The sequence below is a fragment of the Diadema setosum genome, chromosome 11 (assembly GCF_964275005.1).
Source record: "Diadema setosum chromosome 11, eeDiaSeto1, whole genome shotgun sequence".
NCBI lineage: Eukaryota > Metazoa > Echinodermata > Echinoidea > Diadematoida > Diadematidae > Diadema > Diadema setosum.
Window position 1 is genome coordinate 34,535,078 of NC_092695.1, and position 21,462 is coordinate 34,556,539.

The 21,462-nt window shown below is 37.4% G+C and overlaps 1 protein-coding gene across 1 annotated transcript in view; it reads left to right on the forward strand.

Annotated features, from left to right (window-relative positions):
• The first annotated feature begins 4,647 nt into the window (after positions 1-4,647).
• LOC140235143 (apoptosis-inducing factor 1, mitochondrial-like) overlaps positions 4,648-21,462 on the forward strand; it is a 35,089-nt gene continuing 18,274 nt past the window's right edge. The window contains exons 1-3 of the mRNA XM_072315179.1: positions 4,648-4,795; positions 15,111-15,256; positions 15,789-16,116. Of these exons, the coding sequence (XP_072171280.1) occupies positions 4,708-4,795; positions 15,111-15,256; positions 15,789-16,116 (562 nt within the window). The 5' untranslated portion in view covers positions 4,648-4,707. The remainder of the gene's footprint in view (positions 4,796-15,110; positions 15,257-15,788; positions 16,117-21,462) is intronic.

Below are 21,462 nucleotides of genomic sequence, written 5' to 3' on the forward strand. Positions count from 1 at the left end.
ATATATATATATATATATATATAATACATACATACATACATTAATACGTAAAATATATTTATACATCACCATTGTATGAGTATGTTTCAATCAATAATTATATATATATATATATATATATGTATGTATATATACAAAATTCAAAGAAAACGAAATAGTTTTCAAACAAGCGACTCTTTTTCAATACGCTGTTTTAAAAATGAATAAACGCCAAATGATGAAGAAAAGTATGACTCAGCGAAAACTGATGAAGTGTTCCCGTCGGTCCCTTTTCGGCAGAACCCGACTTAAACCTCGCTTTTTCATTTTTTTCCTTTGATCGTCTTCCCGGAAAGTCTTGTCACTGGAGGGACCAACGGAAGTTTGATATTTGTGAAATTATATAGAAAATGACGTTCACTGCGAGAAAACGCACAAAACACTCTGGGAGCGATTAGGTATAGATTCTCCCCTTCCTATGTGGTTTCTATGGTAATATACTTAGCAAAAACAAAAAGAAAGAAAGTAAACACTTTTTCAAGCTCATATTTCTCATAGAATATTAGGCTAAATATTGATATCTTTTGTACCATGTTAAAGGTAATTTAATTGGCTCTCAACCTGGCAGGTTAATAATAAGGAAAATTTTGCGCATGAGTGAACACATTCATTTTTCTCTTCCAATGCACAAAAGTAAAAATTGCAAAAATGAATAAGTTCTCAATCATGCGTATGTGCTCTTCCATATAACAATGAGAACAAAAGACAAATCCAACACAATAAGAAACACAAATTAATTTAGAAAAATAACCCATTGATCTCTATAATGTCTTTATAGCCTCCAAAGATAAAGAAAGGCAAATAATAATGGGGAAAATGAAGAATCTTCTGTCAAATCCAAACTAAAATGACATTAGAGAAGAGGCAATATATAAAAAAAATAAAAATGTTATTATAGTCCAAGTTAAGCACATTGAAAATGATAACTGGTTCTTGAATTTGTCTCATTAATTCTTGAATTCCTAAATGTAAAAAAAAAAAGTGAAATAAAAATAAACCCGAAAACTTATCTTTGCTATTCACTCATGTCTATCATTGTGCTAAAATTGGTCTTTTGTTATCATTGCTATCTTGAAGGGAATTTGCAAAAAATGGAATTAATGTCAAATTCTGCAATTTTAACTTTTGTACAATGGAAGACAAAAACAAATGTGTTCACTAATGCGTAAAATTTCCCTTTGTATTAACCTACCAGGTCGACAGCCAATTAAATAACTTTTGATATGGCATATGACATAGGTTTTTATCAAATCTTCTATGAAAAATATGCACTGGAAAAAGTGTTTACTTTCTTTTCTTGCAGAGTGTATATAAGGCGACGTGAAACCACTACCATATCAAGTAGCCATATAATTAAATGTACATTAAAAAATGTACTTATGATAAAAAGGTCATTTTCAATTGAAAACCAAAAAAAAAAATCTAATAAAAATAATAAGGCCTGCATATTATGTATAGTCATAAGTTGAACGACATAACGTTCTCTTGGTGAATGATCTCATTGTTGTTTTAACAATATTTCCCCGTTTCAGACGTATAGACCTGATGAGACAATCAAATCAATTGTAGTATTACTAATCAAATAAATCATTTTCGGATATTTGCTATAATAACAATGTTTAATTTAATCCATATAGGGTCGTGCAAAATTCTGGCCACAGCTGCCATCTTCACTTCTCCGAAGATGAAGATGTTAATTTTGATACATTCTCCGAAGATGATAAAATTCGAAACAAAAAGGTGTTAACCATTATTCTTACCTTTCTTTCTCCAGACAGTATCGAATCAATGATCGACCATGCTGGTCGGTGATGGTCATAATTTCGTCGCAATGATGCGATACACAATTATCCTACTCGACGTTCCAGTGAATATCAGTTACCATTACTACGTACAATTCTCGCCCAAAATACATTCGTTTTCACAGGCTCGAGGTTCTGGAACAGCCTTGATAATACTCTAAAAGATGCTCTGACTTTTCCTTCCTTTAAGTCAAAACTGAAAAAAAAAATGTCTTTTGTCATCCTCACGAAAACAAACAAATAGATATTTTTTTTTGGTTATATTCATAAAATAAATAAATAAACTAATGATAAGTATTATTTAGAATTATAAGAGTTTGTGTTTTAAGCTAAATTTGTATTTTTTTTTCAATTTCAAAGTTTATTTCATTTTTCGACAAAACACATATGTTTCACTTCCTTTGATAACAGAGAATAAGGTAAACAAAACATTGTGACATGATACAACGATTGAGGACCTATAGTAATTATACATTGTATAGTAAAAAAAGAAACAGAAGTGATCAAAGTGAAGTACATGTATACCGTTGCTTAAAGTGCGAAAAAAATTAAAGTGCACAAAAAAATTGTATAGAATTTAAAGTTTTTACTCATGCCTTGGTGACCTTTCCAGATAACTGAATGTAGACATTGTCTTGTTTTTGTTTCTCTCCTTTCTTTGTCATGCTTATCTTTAGTTTCATTTCCTGTCTGTACCGTCCCTGCTTTCGTTCTTGTCCTTGTCATAGTCCTTTTTTAATTTTTCTGATCATTTCGTCTGACGTCAGGATATCAAAATTTTCATACATGGAGTCCTTGACGGATCTTGAGATGTCCTCACTTTCTAGAGTAATTCACAAATTTTACAAGCTATGCTTTTCTGGTGAATTCCTCTTTTCCATGTGGAGTTACAAATTAAGATTGTATTGCCTACTTGTTTATTTATCCAAACCAAAGTTGATATCACTTATAATATTGTATTCCTGTTTTGTTGAAACTTACGTGATTCATGTTCCTTAATATATTATGTACTCATGTAAGCGTTATATTACTTTGTATTATTTTATATGGAAATAAAATCATTTTGAATTGAATTGAATAATGTGACCAAAAAATGAAGGTCATAATGAAATCGCAATTTTTACATCATAAGCAGTGACATCACATCAAGTAAAATGATTCAAGAATTTGGCTGGCAGCTGTTATGGGGCTCAATGGTAGACCATTTTCATGATTGTACATGCATGGATAGCGTTGCCTTGTCTTTCGTTGTAACACAAAGCAGTCTTTGTGAGTCTTTCGGTGCTAAATAACAGAGCGCTTCAGGAATCTCAAGTTGGAGGAAAATAACTCCGGCGGGGATATCAAGTGTATGATACACCTGTAAAGATGCAATACCTATCTGTTTGATATCAAACGAATGGGGGGATTAGAAAGATGGACATCAACTGTACTTCACACGTTTGTCATGTTTGTTGTTTTGGCTCTTTAAATTTGACTGAATTCAAACAAACATAAAAAAAAAATGTTGAAAGAAATGGCTCTCTATATAGCTATAGTGTAAACGGGAGGTGAGTGTCCGCCTTTGAAAGTGGGGATATCCTGTTGTTATGGGCACAATTTCAACCCCTTCCGCACAATAGGCCTATATTCCACTTGCTGTTCAAAAAATAGATGTCGATTATGAATATCTGGCATAAGCTTTGGCCACTGAGGTCAGTATCCGGGCTGAACCCCACATACTTGCACACTTCCCCTTCCCCATGTTCCCACATACAAAAGTATTGGACGTTAATGTTCGTACTTGATTTAAAATTCGCTCGCAAGGATCCTTTAGTATGGAGGCTGGCCGTACCTTATCATACTGGTCTAATAGAGATAATTATGTATACATATATACAGGCCCATATATACATACATATTGTATAGGCCCTACTTAAAGTTCGTTAAACTTGTGATCTGACTTTGTTTGTTTGTTTGTTTTTTCCTTCGCACCATCAACAGTCGACATACAGGCCTACCCAAATTTATAGAATTGAATGTCAGAAATCTTCCTTCTCATATGCTGCAAACAAACTTGTATAACGCGTATATACCCATAATCAAACAACATCTTCATTGTAGGCAGTCACAAACGAACACAACACCCATTTCGATATTTCGATCCGCAGCATATACTACAGTATAGCTTACCATGGTATCTCTTGCTTTTATGTTTGTTCTTTTTATGTTTCATGCTCTTATAAATAGTTTATCAACTGTATCATTTATATGTATTCGTTGGTTGTTTTTTTATTTTGCATCCTTTTGACATTGTAATGCATATTATTGATGCAAGGCTCCATTGTAATGCAGGCCTTTGTGGCTCTGAATGGGACTACCTGCTTTTAAAGAAGACGTATACAAAAGTAATAAATAAATTGTCAAGAATGATTTGTGGCAAAGTGAATCAGTCTACCATGCCCATGAACCCCATGAACATCCACTAATGTGCGTGGTCTCACCTTGTGTTACTCAATGACAGCGACTCTCAAGTTTTGCTGATCCTCTTTTCTTCGCACTTCGTACAGTACTGTTGAAACCAAAGAGTTATAGAAGGGCCAGCTTCTATACTCTGGTTGTAACACTCTGATGCAGTAATATTGGTATAAAAAGTCCGTGACTGAGACTAGACATGTGAACAACGCAAAGAGATTTTCCCCAGTGGTGGGGAGGAGAAAAATCTCTTTGGAACAACGTGGGTTTGTAACATGTACATGTGTTGCTGTGATAATCGTGCCGTTCTACGTGTGGTCTGTGTTGCGCTGCGCTCCATACTGTGTGAGCGAGATCGAGAGCAGCGAAACGCCGGTAACTTGTCTCGGGATTCCAGATCAAGGACAGAAAAATGTATCGCTGTCGAGCACTTCTACATGGTCTTGGACCAGTTTCAAGAAACACAGCTCCCCACTGCCGAAGAACAACACTTTCTAAGGGTACATCGTTTTGTTACATTGTTTTTCAGTCTTATATCTGTTGTATTCCTGTGTACACAACTTGGCGAATATCAATGAAACGTGCAGCAGATCCCTTAGTCCCAGTAATATTAATTCATGTGAATAGATGATTTGCCGATTGACGGACCGGATGGAGGATCTATTAACAACGAATGTACGATTTCCCGGAAATCGCCTTGCAATACCAGCCGTGCACTTATACATTTTGACGAATTTATGATCTGATCATGGAATGGGCAATTTGAATCGTGCTGGTACAGGGCTAAATTTACTTTGATTAAATTTAACCCTAATCATGCTAATATGTATAATCTGTTATTCGCTTAGGCTAATATTAATAATATTAATAATCGTGGAGTGAGTAGTCTCTAGGCCTAGGCCTAGTAGACTAACTGGTAGTAGTCGATACCGTAAAGCTAAATTTTATAGAGTTAAAATTTACTAGGGGTCTATAGGTTAGAGATCTAACGTTAGAATTGTACCATGTGCATACATGTATGTATTACGGTAGATCTACTAATGAAGTCTGCAGATATTGTAGCAGAGACTCCAACCCGAAACACCTTCTGATCGGGAGATTCTCCCACCTGAAACCCCTTAGCAAACGGGAGACTCCAAGTTTATGTGTGCGAAGCGCGAAGTTCCTAGGGTTACAGTAGCCCGACCAGACGCTGTTACGATATGCGAAAACAGCGTCTGACGAGCGCGGCATGCAGCCTCAAAGTGAGGAACCTCAACACAACTACAAAACTTAGGAAAATGTATACTTTTCTCCTTTAAACAGAATACTTTACTCACGTTAAATGCATGTTTCTATTACAGAAGAATAGTTCGCCACACTGGGTCCATGGAGACCACTTGCGATAAGTCCGTGGAACAAATAAATGACACTTTCTGGCGCAATTCCTGACCGTCGGTACGTCGCGACGTACCATGTAGGCTCCTACAGCGACTGGGCTGTGTATAGTTAGGCCTGGCGTGAAAGATTGTGTACCGTGTGGACATGCTGGATATGATGATCAATTTCGGTAAGTTTCATTGCGTACATTTGAATACTGATAGCATCAGATGTAGAGTAAATATTGAAAAGTATACTCATTGAGTTTGAGGTGACAAAAATGATGTTAAGTATCAAAATTCAAAGCTATCGTAATACGATTACGTCGCTCTCCTAGTGGTTGGTGGTCGCGCGCGTACAGCCCTGTCGCGACGTACCATGTACAGCGACTGGGCTGTGTATAGTTAGGGTTACAGATGCTCTCTGGTGCTATCTAAGGCTTATTTATATAGCAATAAGTAAGAAATCCTTTCCAACGGGAGACATTGAATTGAGCCAGGGCGGGAGAAATTAAATCTCAAACGGGAGAACGGGAGATTTTGCAAAATTGGGTTTTTGGCGAGAGATCTCCCGTCGAAAACGGGAGAGTTGGAGTCTCTGTTGTAGGTAAATTAAAATTAATGACTAAAAAAAAATCGAAATCAAAATCGATTTGAATGTCCAAAATCAATGAAGAATAATACGTGTTACGTATAACGTTACATTGTAACTAACTATACACAGCCCTGTCGCTGTACACAAGTGTAAGTCACGACAGGGCTGTACGGTGTGGACACTACGTAATCTCAGTATTCCGGGGCGCCGACTCGATTTTACTGCACCATATTTGTTACTAAGACTACCGGTACATAAGGTGAAAACTTTATCTATTTAGCTACCGTTTTCAGCTATTGATATTGATATACTCATCTTACAACTTACCAAAAATTGCACCTTTTTAAATCCTGTACGCTGCATAAATCGTAGAAATCGCAGAAATGATTCGAAATGTCGGCGCAGCACTGGGCAAAGAGGGCGCTGTCGACTTTGCGGGCGTACAAACTCTAGCAGCGCAATTTGCATCGTTCAAAGCTGGGAAAGGTTTATTTTGAATGGCCCAGCGATGATCACAGCATTCCGGGTTAAGATTGGACTTTTTGCTCAATGTATATTGCGTGAGGGCTCACTATGGACTGAAATACCATGCTCATAGTCCAAGCATCTCAATTCATGTGAGTGATTCGTAAAATTTGTGATAAGAATGTAGAAATTTCCAACAGTTTTGTTGTTGTGTGGCCGTGTTCGAGGGGTTTAGTAGATATGTGTATGGGGTTTCGTAGATATGTGTATCACACACCGTCAGACGCTGTGCTAGCGCTAGCGCATGGCGTCTGGTCGGGCTACATTGTAACTTGATTTTTAAATAGAAGACCGTGTCATGTCTTATTGTGGATTGCATTGTCTGCCTATCGCTATGAAATGTCGGTCAAACTAAACAAACTCTTCTAAATCCTTCAATTTCTGAGTAACTCCGAAGGTCAACACATTGTTGCAAAGAAAGGTCAGCACTGCACTGGTCAGGCACTGCAACTCCATTTACAATACAAGTGAAGTTATCATTATCAGTGATTTAGAATATCATTTTCACACTGACCATGCTGACCAACCACAGTAAGTCCATGATATTTATGTAAATTACTCAGTCACTCACGTTATCACATTACTGCACTGGTATGCCAACGTCTGGTATGCCAAGTACAGTTTTAGATTTAACTTAAGTTGTACAGTAAGTTGTATCTGCAATGCGAAAAACCTGCACCAAGGTTTGACCTCCTGTGGCCAAGCCAAAATTCACCCACACGCAATTAATTATGCACTTAGAAAACTATACTACTACGTGTACACCATGTACCACTAGGTTTTACATGTAGCTGGTGGTCAAATTTTGGATGATGTTTGGTTGAATTATGGGTGACTTGTTTGACATGTGCATAGATCTATGCCCCAATGTTACTTCTATACTTTACTTACAAGGCTGTAGTATTTTCATACACATTTTGGGAAGTTGTCTGCAGAGACTCCAACCCCAAGCATCTTTTGATCTAGAGATTCTCCCAACTGAAACCCCTAGCAAATGGGAGACTCCAACTTGATGTGCGCGAAGCACGGGAGTTCCTTGCGGCCGGGGTCGGGTCCAGGGCCCACTTAATTGCCCTGCATGGCAGCTCTAGGGTTCTAGAGGCTCTCTCGTGCTATCTAAGGCTTATTTTTCAACATACATGTACAATGGCAATATCGAAAGTAAGAAATCATTTCTAGCGGGAGACACAGAGCCAGGGCGGGAGAAATTAAATTTCAAGTGGAAGAATGGGAGATTTTGCAAAAATGGGCTTTCGGCGGGAGATCTCCCGTCGAAAGCGGGAGAGTTGGAGTCTCTGTGTCTATCTGCCATTTTTACAATGCAGTAACATTGTACCTCCTGTAATGTACCTCCTCAAATGTGACTTTCTCAAATGTGACAGCTGTACCTCCTCAAATGTGACTTTCTCAACAGATTTTAGAGGAAACACTATTTTCTCCTTCACATGCAACCATCCTCAAATGAGCTTACCTCACACGTCAACACACATACATGTACTTGTACGATCAAGCTCCGAAATACCTAGATGCCTGTTTGACTTTATATACACCTACTAGAAATTTGAGGTCATCTAGTGATCCGCTTCGTCTCACATACTCTGTTACTCGCACCTTAGCTGGTGATAGGACATTTACTGTGTCTGCTTCAAAGCACTGTAACAATTTACCACTTACCGTTAGACAGTCTCCATCAGTCAGTGTTTTCAAAAAAGCCTTGAAAACACATCTTTTTAGTAGCAACTAGTTCGTAGCTGTAACATTTATCCAATTACACATACTGTCGTACATGCTTTGAATTGATTGTAAGCGCTTTGGGCCTTGTGGGAAAAGCGCGCTATAAATAATGTACTGATCAATCTCACTAACTCATCTTGTCAGTTGCAAAATGTACAATGTACAGCCCTACAGGTGTACTTGTACTCTTTCACTACGTGTACAATGTATCATACAAATGTATACTTGGTGCAAGCACCCCAACAACAAATGTACTTTTAATAACAATACACTGTATTAACTAGAAAAGCACTCAGAGAGAACAGACCTCCGCTCATTTTCACCCATTATACTCGTATGCTAAAAATCACCCATTTTCCCAATATAGAAGCCTTTTGTGTATAGCTTCCAGCTACATGGCGCCTCGCCTGAGCACTGAGCAGAGCACGTACGCAAACATCAAATTTGTGCAGCTTGAATTCCTAAGTTCATTAACCCTGTCTGCTAAAAGATCAGGAATCTGTAAAAATTCCTGGATCACTGCCCAATTCAAATCATATGTTCCTTGTGTCATTATCAACTGTTCCTGCGAGTTTCAGTCAAATCTGTTCACAACTTTTTGAGTTATTTTGCAAACAGACAAACCAACACCGATGATCACATTCAATGTAACCTCCTCCTTCCTTGGCAGAGGTAAAAATAGAATGTAACAGAGGGCAGATTTGACTATTGTACTGGAGACATAGCATAATTATAGAAAATTGCAACAATACATTGTATATTATGACAGAGTCGGTCACACATGATGAGTGCTGCATTGATGAATTCCAGGATTTTTTCTAGTACCTGGTAGTGACATTCATGAAAGTTACATGCCCTCTTTTTTGTTTGTACTTTCTGATCCGAAAGGGAAAGATGTTCTTTTCCTCATCCTCATTTCTAAAGATTTGGGGGGGGGGGGATGAAGAGAACAAGCTTTTTTCAGACTTTTTCAATATTTCTCGAGCTTGTTCCTTCATTCGTACAGTGCTACTTGTGGTCACCAGATGTACTGTACACTGTAGGAATGTCTACATGGCCACTTCCTTCGGTAGGAGCATCACACATATTCCTCAAGTCGATTTGCGAATGATTTTTGCTATGATGCAAATACATTGCTTGTGTATGATGTGTGCATGTGTGTATTAATTTATACGAATTAGCAATTTATATTATGGTTTTCCCTCTGTTCCAGCAATGTCACCCCTGAAAAAAAAAAAAAATATATAATTTTCAATCTTCTCAATTTATTCTTTAATAATTGTGATATGGTATACAATTTTGCATATCAAATCACAATAGGAAGCTACATAATATAGCTAATCAGAACAAATATAATTGAATGATGGCACTAGAAGAGATACATGAAAGTAGACATTGCATCGAGAATATTCAGATTAATGCATTTGGTGCAAAGTCAAAGAAGCTGGAAATATTTTGTTTCACCTGTTTCTCCTTTTTCTGGAGTGTCAATCATACCTGCACACTATCAAAAACCTAAAACACATCAAGTGTAGTTTTCTTTTGCTTGAACGTGAAAATATCATAGTACTTTCACCCCATTGTAATCAAAGTTAGGCTAGCTGGAACAAAACTAGTGAAATGAGGTAGTGATTTCTGTTATCCATCACTATAATGCCAAGTACTTCCTGTTGACCTTGTGGTTAGCAAATTTGAGCTACAGTAGATAATTGAGAGGTTTGACAGAAGAAGATGAAAAGCAACTACAGTTACTGTAATAAGAGCTGTTCATTGTATTCAGCAAATGGACAATCAATATACAGCTGTACAAGATAACAACAAATATTTTAACAGCTGAGGCATGAAAGTGGTAGATTTGTTAAATCTTTCTCTGTTTTTAAACAATATTACAATAAATACTAGACATAATATCACGAATAACAACTTGAATAGACATAGTACTTCTTCTTTTTTTGTCAGAAAAAATAGAGTTTTAAGATTGTTCAGTAATCTCACCTCCCATCCATCACGACAGCATATAGTTGCACAAACAGGAAAGATGTTTAATATACCAGTCTATGTGCTTGGTCTTAGAGACAGGAAGAAGTCTGCATTATCAAACAAACGGAAGGAAACAGGGGTACCCTTACCTTCAACTAGCAAGTACATTGTAGACACCCCAGATTCCCTTGTTGTTTTCCCGTGTTCCTACATTGTTTTTAGTGAGAGGATGTCCCTACTTGAGTACTCAAAGCACACGTGGTTTATTTGTCTCTCACACACATACATATTGTACGTGTACTTCAGTCGAATCTGTGCCATCTCTGATGCCATGCCCTTGGCATTTACAACCCTGGGAAATACATGGACATGTATTTCTTTTTCTGCTGATTTAGGGATACTGCACTAGACATACATGTCTCAGTGACAGTAATGACCTTCTGTAGGTCATTTTATTTTCATATACAAACCCAATACATATATATATCACAGACTTTATGTTGCTGACATGTAGTGTTGTCATATTAACTGATGAAATGTCAAAGTCTATGATAGTATGCTGAATGTTGTATGCTATTATGTTTTGTGAGGTTCCAAAATAGAGCTGCTTTTGTAGATTTCTAACAAAAACAGCTCTTGCAAGCTTTGTTTTAAGTATTTTAAAAAGAAGCTACAATATGCCATTATAGAAATACTGATTAAATACACAAAGAGGAATCTTGAAATGAAATCCCCAGATCAGTCAGACTTTTCTGTAAAATAGGAAAGAAGGTGTACCGTGTATGTTATGACCATTTGAAATTAACTCGGTTTTTAATCCGTAGGCTTTACAACAAGCCCTCATGCACCTACTTTTTGTTTGATAGCTTTGATAACATGTACAACTTCCAATCTGTTTGAAAGCATACAAGAGTCTAGCCTTATTAAAAGGCCCTGTCACTGTTTGTCAAGTAAAGTGAACCAAACAGCTTAAGCCAAGTGCATAATCGTGAAGGCTATTTGAGATTTGCTAAGGCTGCAATGTGATTATGTTTCATGAGACAAGTTACTGTAAAACGAGGAATGTTCGTGTGCATTTTAATTTTGCGAATTTCGCAAGCGCAAAGATTCACGAAATTAAAATGCACGCGAAAGTTCTTGTCTACACTATATGCATTGAATGCCAGTGGCAGTTCGCGAAAATTTCATGCCGCGAAAATTTCATGCCGCAAAAACGACCATCGGCTCCAATTCGCGAAAAATTCATGCCGCGAATATATCATGTTTTACAGTATTTGGTGCATCACTATTACTGAATAATGTAGAACAGAGTAATTCAGCTAGTCACTTTAACCAATAGACATGATAAATTTGCCCATGGGCCATCAGTTCGAAATACATGTATGTATTTATAATTATTAAGCTTCTTTAAACAGAGTTCTGTTGCTAGCAACATTCAGTATTTTGAAGGCATAGTGTAAGTTTTTACATTTGAATGGGTCCCCAAAGGCCCTGATGCTGGGGCTTACTCCTTAATGGAGGCTTAAAGGGATAGTATAGTCTTGGTTGAGATGGGAGATTCAGATTTTGACTGTACACTGTATGTGAGATGATTAGAAAATACTTATGCAATTCCAAGGGGAATTCAAAGTTTATTTGATGATGATCAGTTTTGAAATGGCTGAGATATCAAAAAAAGTTAAAACAAAGTGGTCTTAATACAATGTGAAAGGTGGGCCCCACCCTTTATTAGGACTTACAACTGTACAGTAAACCATCCCTTTAACTCTGTCTCCCTCTCCTTGCCTCTTTTGCAAGTACAGCAGCAAGAAGGCCTGTGACAAATCCTAATGTCGACCAAGAACATCAGATTTTGTGAATTTATATGAAGGAATTTATTCCCTTTGTGCTAGTGGAGGTGTTACAACAGTGTGCTCATACCGTATCTTCCACAAAGCAATGCTGAAAAAAATCGTTTTGAGAAAGTTAAAGGGTAATTTGAACCAAGAAAAAAAATTGTTTTGAAATGTAAAAACTTGCAAGCTCCACACATTCTGCCCTTATGATATGGGAACCCAGGAAATTACCATGATGAGCAGTTAGGATATTAGCTGAGTGTCATTGGAGTCAAGAGGTCATTTCATCTGTTTGATATTTATCTGACATTGTATAGAAAAAATTATCTAGGATACAACACCTACCCTAGTATCTAGATCTTTAACATTTACAGTAATGATACGAAATGTGATACAAGATATCAATATTCTAGAAATAACACAACAAAACATATGTGCTATGTTCATGACATCCGGCAGGTTCCCTTTTTTTAAAATTCTAATTCTGCACAATGAAAGTGGAAAAATGGAAAGTGAATTGATATGCTTTTCCACATTTCAGTGGTCTTCAAAGAGGACAAGGGAAGGCTGATGAGTTATGAGTGACATGAAGTTGAATTCACATGAAAATGATATAACAACGGTTTTAGTTGTAGGATTTAAATGGACCACCTGACATTGTTCCAAGAGTAAGTTTTGAAACATCCTTGTAAATCCCAACCTCAAGCCTACAAATAGTACTCTTCACTTTGTGAGCGAGTTACGAGCCTGTCCACGTAATGCTAATGTTTGCACGTCTTGCTTAATTTCCAAACTTCTCATCATGTTTTGATCTTGAACATGAAACAGTTGTCTCTGAGTACTGTATGATTCATCTCTGCCATTCAGACGCCTTCTAGACTCTTCTTAGTCTGTGTTCCAAAATTCCAGACCTGCAGTATCTATTCTTTTTAGTACTTCTGCATGGCAGACCACTTGAAAATATAATCTGACTGCCTTCATGAAAACCATTCCATCTTAGCATGACTCTAGTCCATATTCAGTAGGAGGATTTATTCTATCTTCTGTCTTCTGATGATAAATTCTTTTTTCTATATAAGAAAAATTGAATGGCTGTCCAGTCATGGAGATAGGAGCAAAGGAATCATAGAGGTCTGTGAGTCAGACTAGCACTTGAGACAGTGGCAGTGGGCAAGGTGCTGAATTCATAAAACGGTTGCCAAGTAAAACTTCTGGGCATGTGACAATTTCCCCGCCTGCTGTGCCTTCTCCACCACATTACCACATCATCGCGATGTTGAACAAAGGCACGGCAACACTTGTTGTTCACGACCTTGCACTTACATGAAAGAAGCATGCAAGAAGGATGACCTCCCCCCTCAAAGAGGGAGTTATTTTTAGCAAAGAGAAGGGAAACAAAAGTACGGAAAAGATGATAAATACAGTCATGAAGGCTGTTACAAAAGTTGCTTTTATCATATCCAATGTTGTATATGAAGCACATTTGTACATTAACTGTGCAAAAATCACACCACGTGCTGCCATAATGGAATTGCAAATTGATACCTGAGTGGCATGAAGATTTTTGTCGCTGGTGAAAAACTCATTTTCCCCAAACAGGAGAAGGTACAGTTCATACACATGTTCTTGATTTGAATGATTCAGCTTCTTGCTGAGTCTCAACCTGTATTACAATGTTACAGATATAGTACAACTGTACATGTTTGAAATGTTTACACAACAATCCCTCCGTGATAAGATGAGGAAAGTTCAAAGTGTAAACGCAATGCTTTATCATCTTCAAACAGTGCTTCTGGGTAACAGATAATTTGCTGCCAGTGTGACCTCAACCTTCTCAAATCAAGATGAAGGTGATCTTATAGATCTGTCTTCTTTCAGTCTAGTTGTGAATCTATGTAATGGAGAGATTTTTAACTCATTTTTTGCAATCAATGTCCTTGATGTGTTATTGTTTGTTTGTTTGGAGGAGTCATAAATGCACATACGGCATGCCTTCAGTAAGAACATGTGGTCAGTTTTCGTACAAAGAGTGGATTGGAACAGTATGGGGATTTAAGTTGTTCTTTCTCTGTGGGGGGAGGGTTAAATGATACTCCTGTGAAGAAGTGTTTGACAGTGAAACAGTACTGATGTTAGATTTGCATTACAACATGTCAGTTTCATTCTTAATCATTGTGCATATTAATGCTTTAATTATTTCTTTGATATCCCACCATGCTGTAATTACCTGTCTGAATGTGTGTTAGTGCAATCAAAGGTTACTATGTGTACTGTATAAGCTGTTATTTTCGGGAGAGTGAGATTTGTGTGAATTTCACGAATCACAATTGGATCGCAAATTTAACAACAAGCAAAAATGTTGCCATGCGCTAGGCTAACAATGCATTTAGGATATCGTCGGTGTCAATTCGTGAAAACAACATCAAATGTAGGATTGTATGTAACTTCCTAATTCATGAAAATATCTGTATGCGAAAATAACAGCTTACAATTGTATACAGTATTTCACAAAACATGTTTGTCTTATGTATGAAGAGAAAGTTGTACATCTGCGGTAGCTGATAGCCAACAAAGAGAATATTTTGGGGGATTTATACTGGGAAAATTCCATGTGGAATCCGAGTACGAAATCTTAACTGTGAAAGATGCTGTAAAGGCACATCAAGACATCACTGCTAGAGATGTTGAGAATTCTTTTTTTTTATTTTATTTGTAACCTGTTGCTGACTTATTGAATTTTTTTCTATCCCCATTTCCCCTCTCCCACCAATCTTGTCTACATCTGCAGGCTCTTTACTGAGTATACCAAGTCACAAATCGGCACAATGTGGGGCTTCCCGAACCATGGCCTACATCAGCTCAGAGGGCGTCGGCAGCAAGGGGATCTACTGGGCTGTGGGCGGAACTGTCATGTTCGTCACCACGGCAACCTTTGTGAGTAAAGGTTTATTGGTCAAAGTTAAAAACTTCCTGCTGAATGGTAACCTGCATGTTTGTGTACAGTTGTTGTTGTTGTTTTTTTTCTGTGTGTGTGTTCAAATCTGTGTGTCTCTTTTTGTGTCTGTGACAGCCACACATTGCATGTTCTTTGTTTTTGTATAAAACCTTTGAAGTGCTATTTCACAAAAGCTTTAACACTTTTGTCCCACATAAGTGAAGATCTAATGCAGTAATTACATCAGTGCTCATTGTGCATTTATTTAAAAAAAATCTGCACTCATTCAGTAGCCAATAGTCATATTCTTTATTGTCGTAAAATAGACACAATACCAAATAGTACTAAGATTTTATCCCTGAATGGATGGCAGGTGTTTAATCTACAATTGTATTTGACAATGCTAGACACAATGTGTGTAAGTTTGTGGTGAAGTAGAAAAGACAGCTGATAAAAAGGTCACTATTTTTGTACAACAAATATAAAGTATTCATTCTCAATTTAATTTTTTTTTTCTTTCACACTCTACAGGTTCAGAAAATGGGTCTGGTAACATGGGGGAGGCAACCCAAGAATGTTAAAATTGACCTCACTCCAGCTACCCCGCCACCCAGTGCAGTGGAAGAGGACGCCCCCGCCGACCCAGCTGCCAGTTCCGAGGCAGCCCCCTCTGCCCAGGCCCCGCCCGAGGAGGCCCCTCCAACTCCGGCTCCAGCAGAAGAGCAGGCACCAGCTACGGAACCAACAGCAGAGGCACCAGCGCCGGCAGAGGAAGCTCCAGCACCAGTGGCAGAGCCTGCAGCTCCAACTGAGGAGGCCGCTGCTGCTCCAGCTGCACCAGCCGAGGAGTCTGGAGAAGGTATGTCTGTATGACAATGTATCCTCTGACCTATCAGATGGGGGATGGGGGGGGGGCACAATTCAGAATGAGATAGACGTGCAATCATTGTAAGGTGCATTACTGTGAGAACGTAAACATTCACGGCGTGAAACTTTCATCAGTTGCCAACAGCATTCAATGCATTGTGTAGCCCAAAACTTTCGCATGCGTTTTACTATTGTGTACCGATATCTTGACTTGATCCTCGCAAAATTTGGGAAAGGTTCGTGCATGCCAGCATTTCTTGTTTTACAGTAGGTGTACAAAGTAGTTACCATGGTAGTTAGTGGGATGTTCACGCCTGATGTCTGGTTGCCTCAATGCCTGGCTTCTGCCATGCTGTGATTGTTGCAGGTACTAATTACTGGATTGATGATTGATGGATATAACTGGGTGTGGGAAAGAAGTTTGCTGCTGTTTCTAATCCATGCATTTGACAACATGTCACTGGTAATTCCAAGTCTGTTGATGTCCTACCCAAAAATTTCATTGAGAGCCAAGATTTTGTCACTTTTGTCACTGGTAGGAGAAAACAGCATTTTTGTTACAGAATCAAAGATGTCTGGTTTGTTGGGTGTATGGAGATGGTGTCATAGAGCAAATTTGCTTGTACTGTTTCTTCTGCAATAATGAAATTCTGGGTGTACGTTTTGATGACTCAGTGATTTTGGTATTCATGAGATATAGAGTCTAGTCATTTAACTAAACATGCGTATATCACAGAAAGTGTCGTGCATGATGTTTCAGTAATACATCATTAACTACATGTGTCAGTGTCTATCTGACTGATCCATTTTATAGGAACAGGTGTTTACCTTGTGATACAAACCATCATAGTGAATTGAATACAACTTTAGAGTGCAGTGGAGGTTAATTTTGCAGTCTATTTCATACCCTAAGAATGTATGATTGAATTGATGGACATGAATTTGGAACCATTCAGCACAAGTGGATGATAACAAAACAGGATTTAGAAAAGCAAAAAGAAAATGAAGGACAAACATGGAACCACAAAAAGAAAAAGGAAATCATGTATTTTCATCAAATGAGGGTCATACTAGAGATACGGTACATAGTCTACATTATCTTGAAAGAGTCACCTTTTAACACATACACTCAGATAACACTGTACAGTACAAGGTACCCAATAGCGATGTGTCAAGTTCTCATGATATTTTTTTGGTAAACAATCCTGAAATTGTAGCAAAGTGTCTTTTTCATGTTTTATGCTGTTTTGAAGACATCATTCCTTTGATCTTAAAAAAAATGAAACAATAACTCCAAAAGTTTAAAGACCATGTAAAAAAAAATGGAAATAAAAAGAGAAGTAAACAATATCACTGATATTGGTTTCTATCATGAAGCCATATGTGTGTCATTGGCTAGTATAGTTAATGGCTTTCTGTTATATCATGATCTATGTTGGATTTTTTTCCATTGTTTCGATAATGTATATGGTTTTCTGTCGATAAAACATCATATGGGCTTCGAAGGAAACACGCACACACAAACACACACAAAAAAGATAGTTTAAAGGTACATGTGTATAATGTATTTTGTGCAGAAGTCATAGTGAATGTCTTGTCAAACTGTGTGTGTATAACAGCAGACTTTAAATTGTGCCAGATATTTAGTTCCTAGCTAGTAAGGCATTATAACCTTTAAAGCTCAAATAATATTGAAGAACTGTCAGACGCAAGGATGAATTTCTGTATCTCAGAAGTCGGGTATCTTTCAGATTTCCTTATGAAGCAATATTAATACATTCTATCCCTGGTAGCAGATATTACAAGGACACCATAGCTATTGGCCATTGATATGATCCGCCAAACCCAAAAGTACCGACATTGTGGGCAAATCCGTGTTTTAAAAGAGCAAGGGACATGCAAGAAAGAGAAATATGAGCTTACATACTGGTAAGTAACAAGGAGTGGAGCACAATTCTTTTTTTCTTTGAATGTGAAAAGGCAAATTTGTCAGCTAATACATACAATGTGTGATTTCATTTCATCTAGTGGCATAATCTGGTCTGTAGATGTTGTAGTTCTTATGATTGTTCCAAGTTGATCCTGCAAAGTAAGGCTACATGGTCTAAGATGGTGGAATCTTTTAGAAAAAGCATTAAGAATTGGTCAGTAAGAGAGCCTATAATTATCTTTAATGGTTTTAAACGACTCAAATGCTCAAGTCTAGATGGAAACATTGCAGTCTTTGAGTAGACAAACTCTTAATTTCTGTGTGAGTGACCTTTAAACCCCCATAATTTCTGAGCTTTAGAGTATGAAACTGGACTTTGGATATCGCTTGCATGTGTTTAGTCTCTATCTGTACCCACTGCATGGTTCTCACAGTTTATTAGTAAGTACTTAATACTAGTACATTGTGAAATTGGTATCAATAACTAACTTTCCCTCAAAAATGAGGGTCAGTGTACAACTCTGTTTTCTCAGTGTGTGTGCCACTCAGCTTGTAATTAATCTTATGCTCATCATGAGGTGCATTTGAAAAGATCCAAAAATATGGCGCAAATTGGTAGTGGACTTGAGGTAGATAAAGAAACCATTATTCAACCCATGACACTTTGGCCGTAGAAGCGTCTCATCAGAAATGCATCTAGTGTAGTCACATTACATCGAGTTTGCATTCTATTGTATGACTGGCACTTTTGCCCCCCCCCCCCCCCCCCAAAAAAAAAAGAAAAAGAAAAGAAAAAGAAGTTGTCTCTTTGCCTACAGAGTTAGTGTATACACATACAACAGTTCTCTTCTTAATAATTTCTTTGTACGTAATGCAACCAGTGCAAAGAAGTTCAAACCCTTGAATGCTGATAAAATCACCTAGTAGTGTGGTTTGCTGTTTCATGTAGATTTGCTAGCGTTACTCCGTTCCATATGATTGGAAATTTGCTAGGTGTGAATAGTAGTTTGATGCTAGCCTACCATTCATTTGATTTCAAGCTCTTTTTCTCCTATCTCTTTTTCATCTTACTTCTGATGCAGACACTGGCTCCAGCGATGAACCAGAACAGACTGAAGAAGAGTAGACAGTCTACATAGAGGGCAGCAGAGTAGCGCACCAGCTCTCCAAAGACAAGATGGTGCCCGAAAGACTGAAGACTTTTATTAAAAGCCTTAAAGGCATGGAATGTGTGTGAATTGATATTCAATAATATTCTGCCAATTATTCATTAGACTTTCTGGTGTGGTGATGCAATTATTATGAGAACAGGTGTAACTATCTTCTTAGAAACTTATCTTGAGGAACACTTGTTCATCTCACGGTTTGGAAATTCTGTAAATTCACCCGTACCTTTGAGGTAGTTGTGAAACAGTTAGCCCACCGTTCCTTGTTGATTACGATGTTTGACATTTTCAAAGTGATAACAAATTGATTGTGTGCTTATAAATTGATTTAGTAGCACTATAATACTTTTGCATATATATTGCCAAATATGGTATTACAGTAGCAGTATTCCAGCTAGAACTTCATCTGCGGCAAAAGTAAATGTGATTTCTCAGGAAGTTTGATACAGATGTAAACTCTTTCTTAGTGCCTTGAATGTACAAGTTAGCCTACATGTGTGAAGTGACCAGTCCTAACAGCTACACTGTCTGTTGCATTTCACTAGTCGGCAAAACTCACTACCAAAAAGAAGTCAGTTGTTTTGATTTTATTATCATCACATCAGTGTATTCAAACTTGTCTGTTTTTCTTCACAATTCCAGGGTTTAACTGTTCGAAGACCAAACCAAAAACGTGCCATGATACAATGTATGACAGTTTTAATCCTGCAAATTTCACTGTGTGTTTTTTTTAAGCAAAAAAAAACTACAACAACAACAAACAAAACAGTGACTGATTTTCTTGTGAAAGCTTGTGAGTAGTATGTGCCTTAGAATTATGCAAATCATGTTTTACATGAAGATTCAGCATCAATTGTCATCGAGAGAGTTCCTGCATCCTACTGGGCAAAAAGAAGCTCAAGGCAATGTGATAGTGTCAAGTGCCTCTCTCTACCTCATAGAAACTTGTAAGATGCCCATTGAATTTGACAATGATAACTTGAGAGACAAGGTATTCTTTCATTTTGTCAATGCAAATATGCAAAATGGAGGTGATACACGTATGTACCTGAGCTTTAAACTTATCATTTTTATGCCAAGTGCCACTGTTGATTTCCAGCTGTAATTTGAAGACAATTTTTAGTAAGGGACTCACACACAGCAGGGTTCTCCTGCCAGAATGTAGGTGTAGGAAAAACCAGGAAATGGATATTACACCACACTTGTCTGAATATAGCAGCTCAAGATGCACTTGTCCAGTTATGTCCAATAATGGATGTTATTTTCTATGAAAACAGAAAGTATTCCAGTGCTTCCTCTCTTAAGTGTGTGACTATATCAGTCTTGTTAATGAATACACATCTTCTTGATTGATTTACAGGGATACATATCTTTAAACATGCATTAAACCCTTGGGTACAGTGTAGTAATGAAATGTGACAGTTTCTTTTAAGTATTTCTGTACTTTCAGTTTTAAAATAGAGCCAGTGGCATTTTCAGTTGCATGCTGTGAATATCCTGCATCATTTAAAGGTAAAGTGTTTGAAGGTATGCAAAAACAACATTCTGTAGTACAGTCAGCAACTTTGAAAGTGGGCTAAATCAGTCAGGGTATGTATTTTGTCTGTTTGTTTCTTTGTTTCTTTGTTTGTTTGTTTGTGTTTAATGTCAGTCTCTTTTGTTGATAACAGAATTGATGCACTCAGGGTTAATTTCTTATTTTAGGGATGAATTTGTTAAGGTAAGTCTTCAAAACTGCGATTGTAATGTAGCAATATTGATTATGAATACTGACCGACATTCTTAACATGCAAATAATTATTTCTATGAATAGTGTAAACTTGCTCAATGCATCGTTAGTAGATGAGTTGTCCTTCAAAGTGCATGGAAGATACCTAATCAATCACACACTGGGTTGATGGAAAAATCTATTATGCATGTACTATTTGTGTATGCCAGAATAACGACTAATGAGAGTGATTAGTGTAAGATAGATGCCATGTATCAAACTATAAAGATGGAAGTACTGATTAAACTCCTATCCCGTTTTATACAGTGTAGAACTTTGTTCATCGCAAACAGGTTTGCAATTGTAACTTTCGCTGAGCGAAACTAATATGTTTTTATCTCAGTTTAGTAGGAGAGATACTCGTCTTCTGTTTGACAGACAACCATAGATTGTTTGCATGGGTCTGTGACATAGAACTATAAACAGTATGTTTGATGCTTCTTTAAAAATTGAAGATGTGCAAGGTAAGCTGAT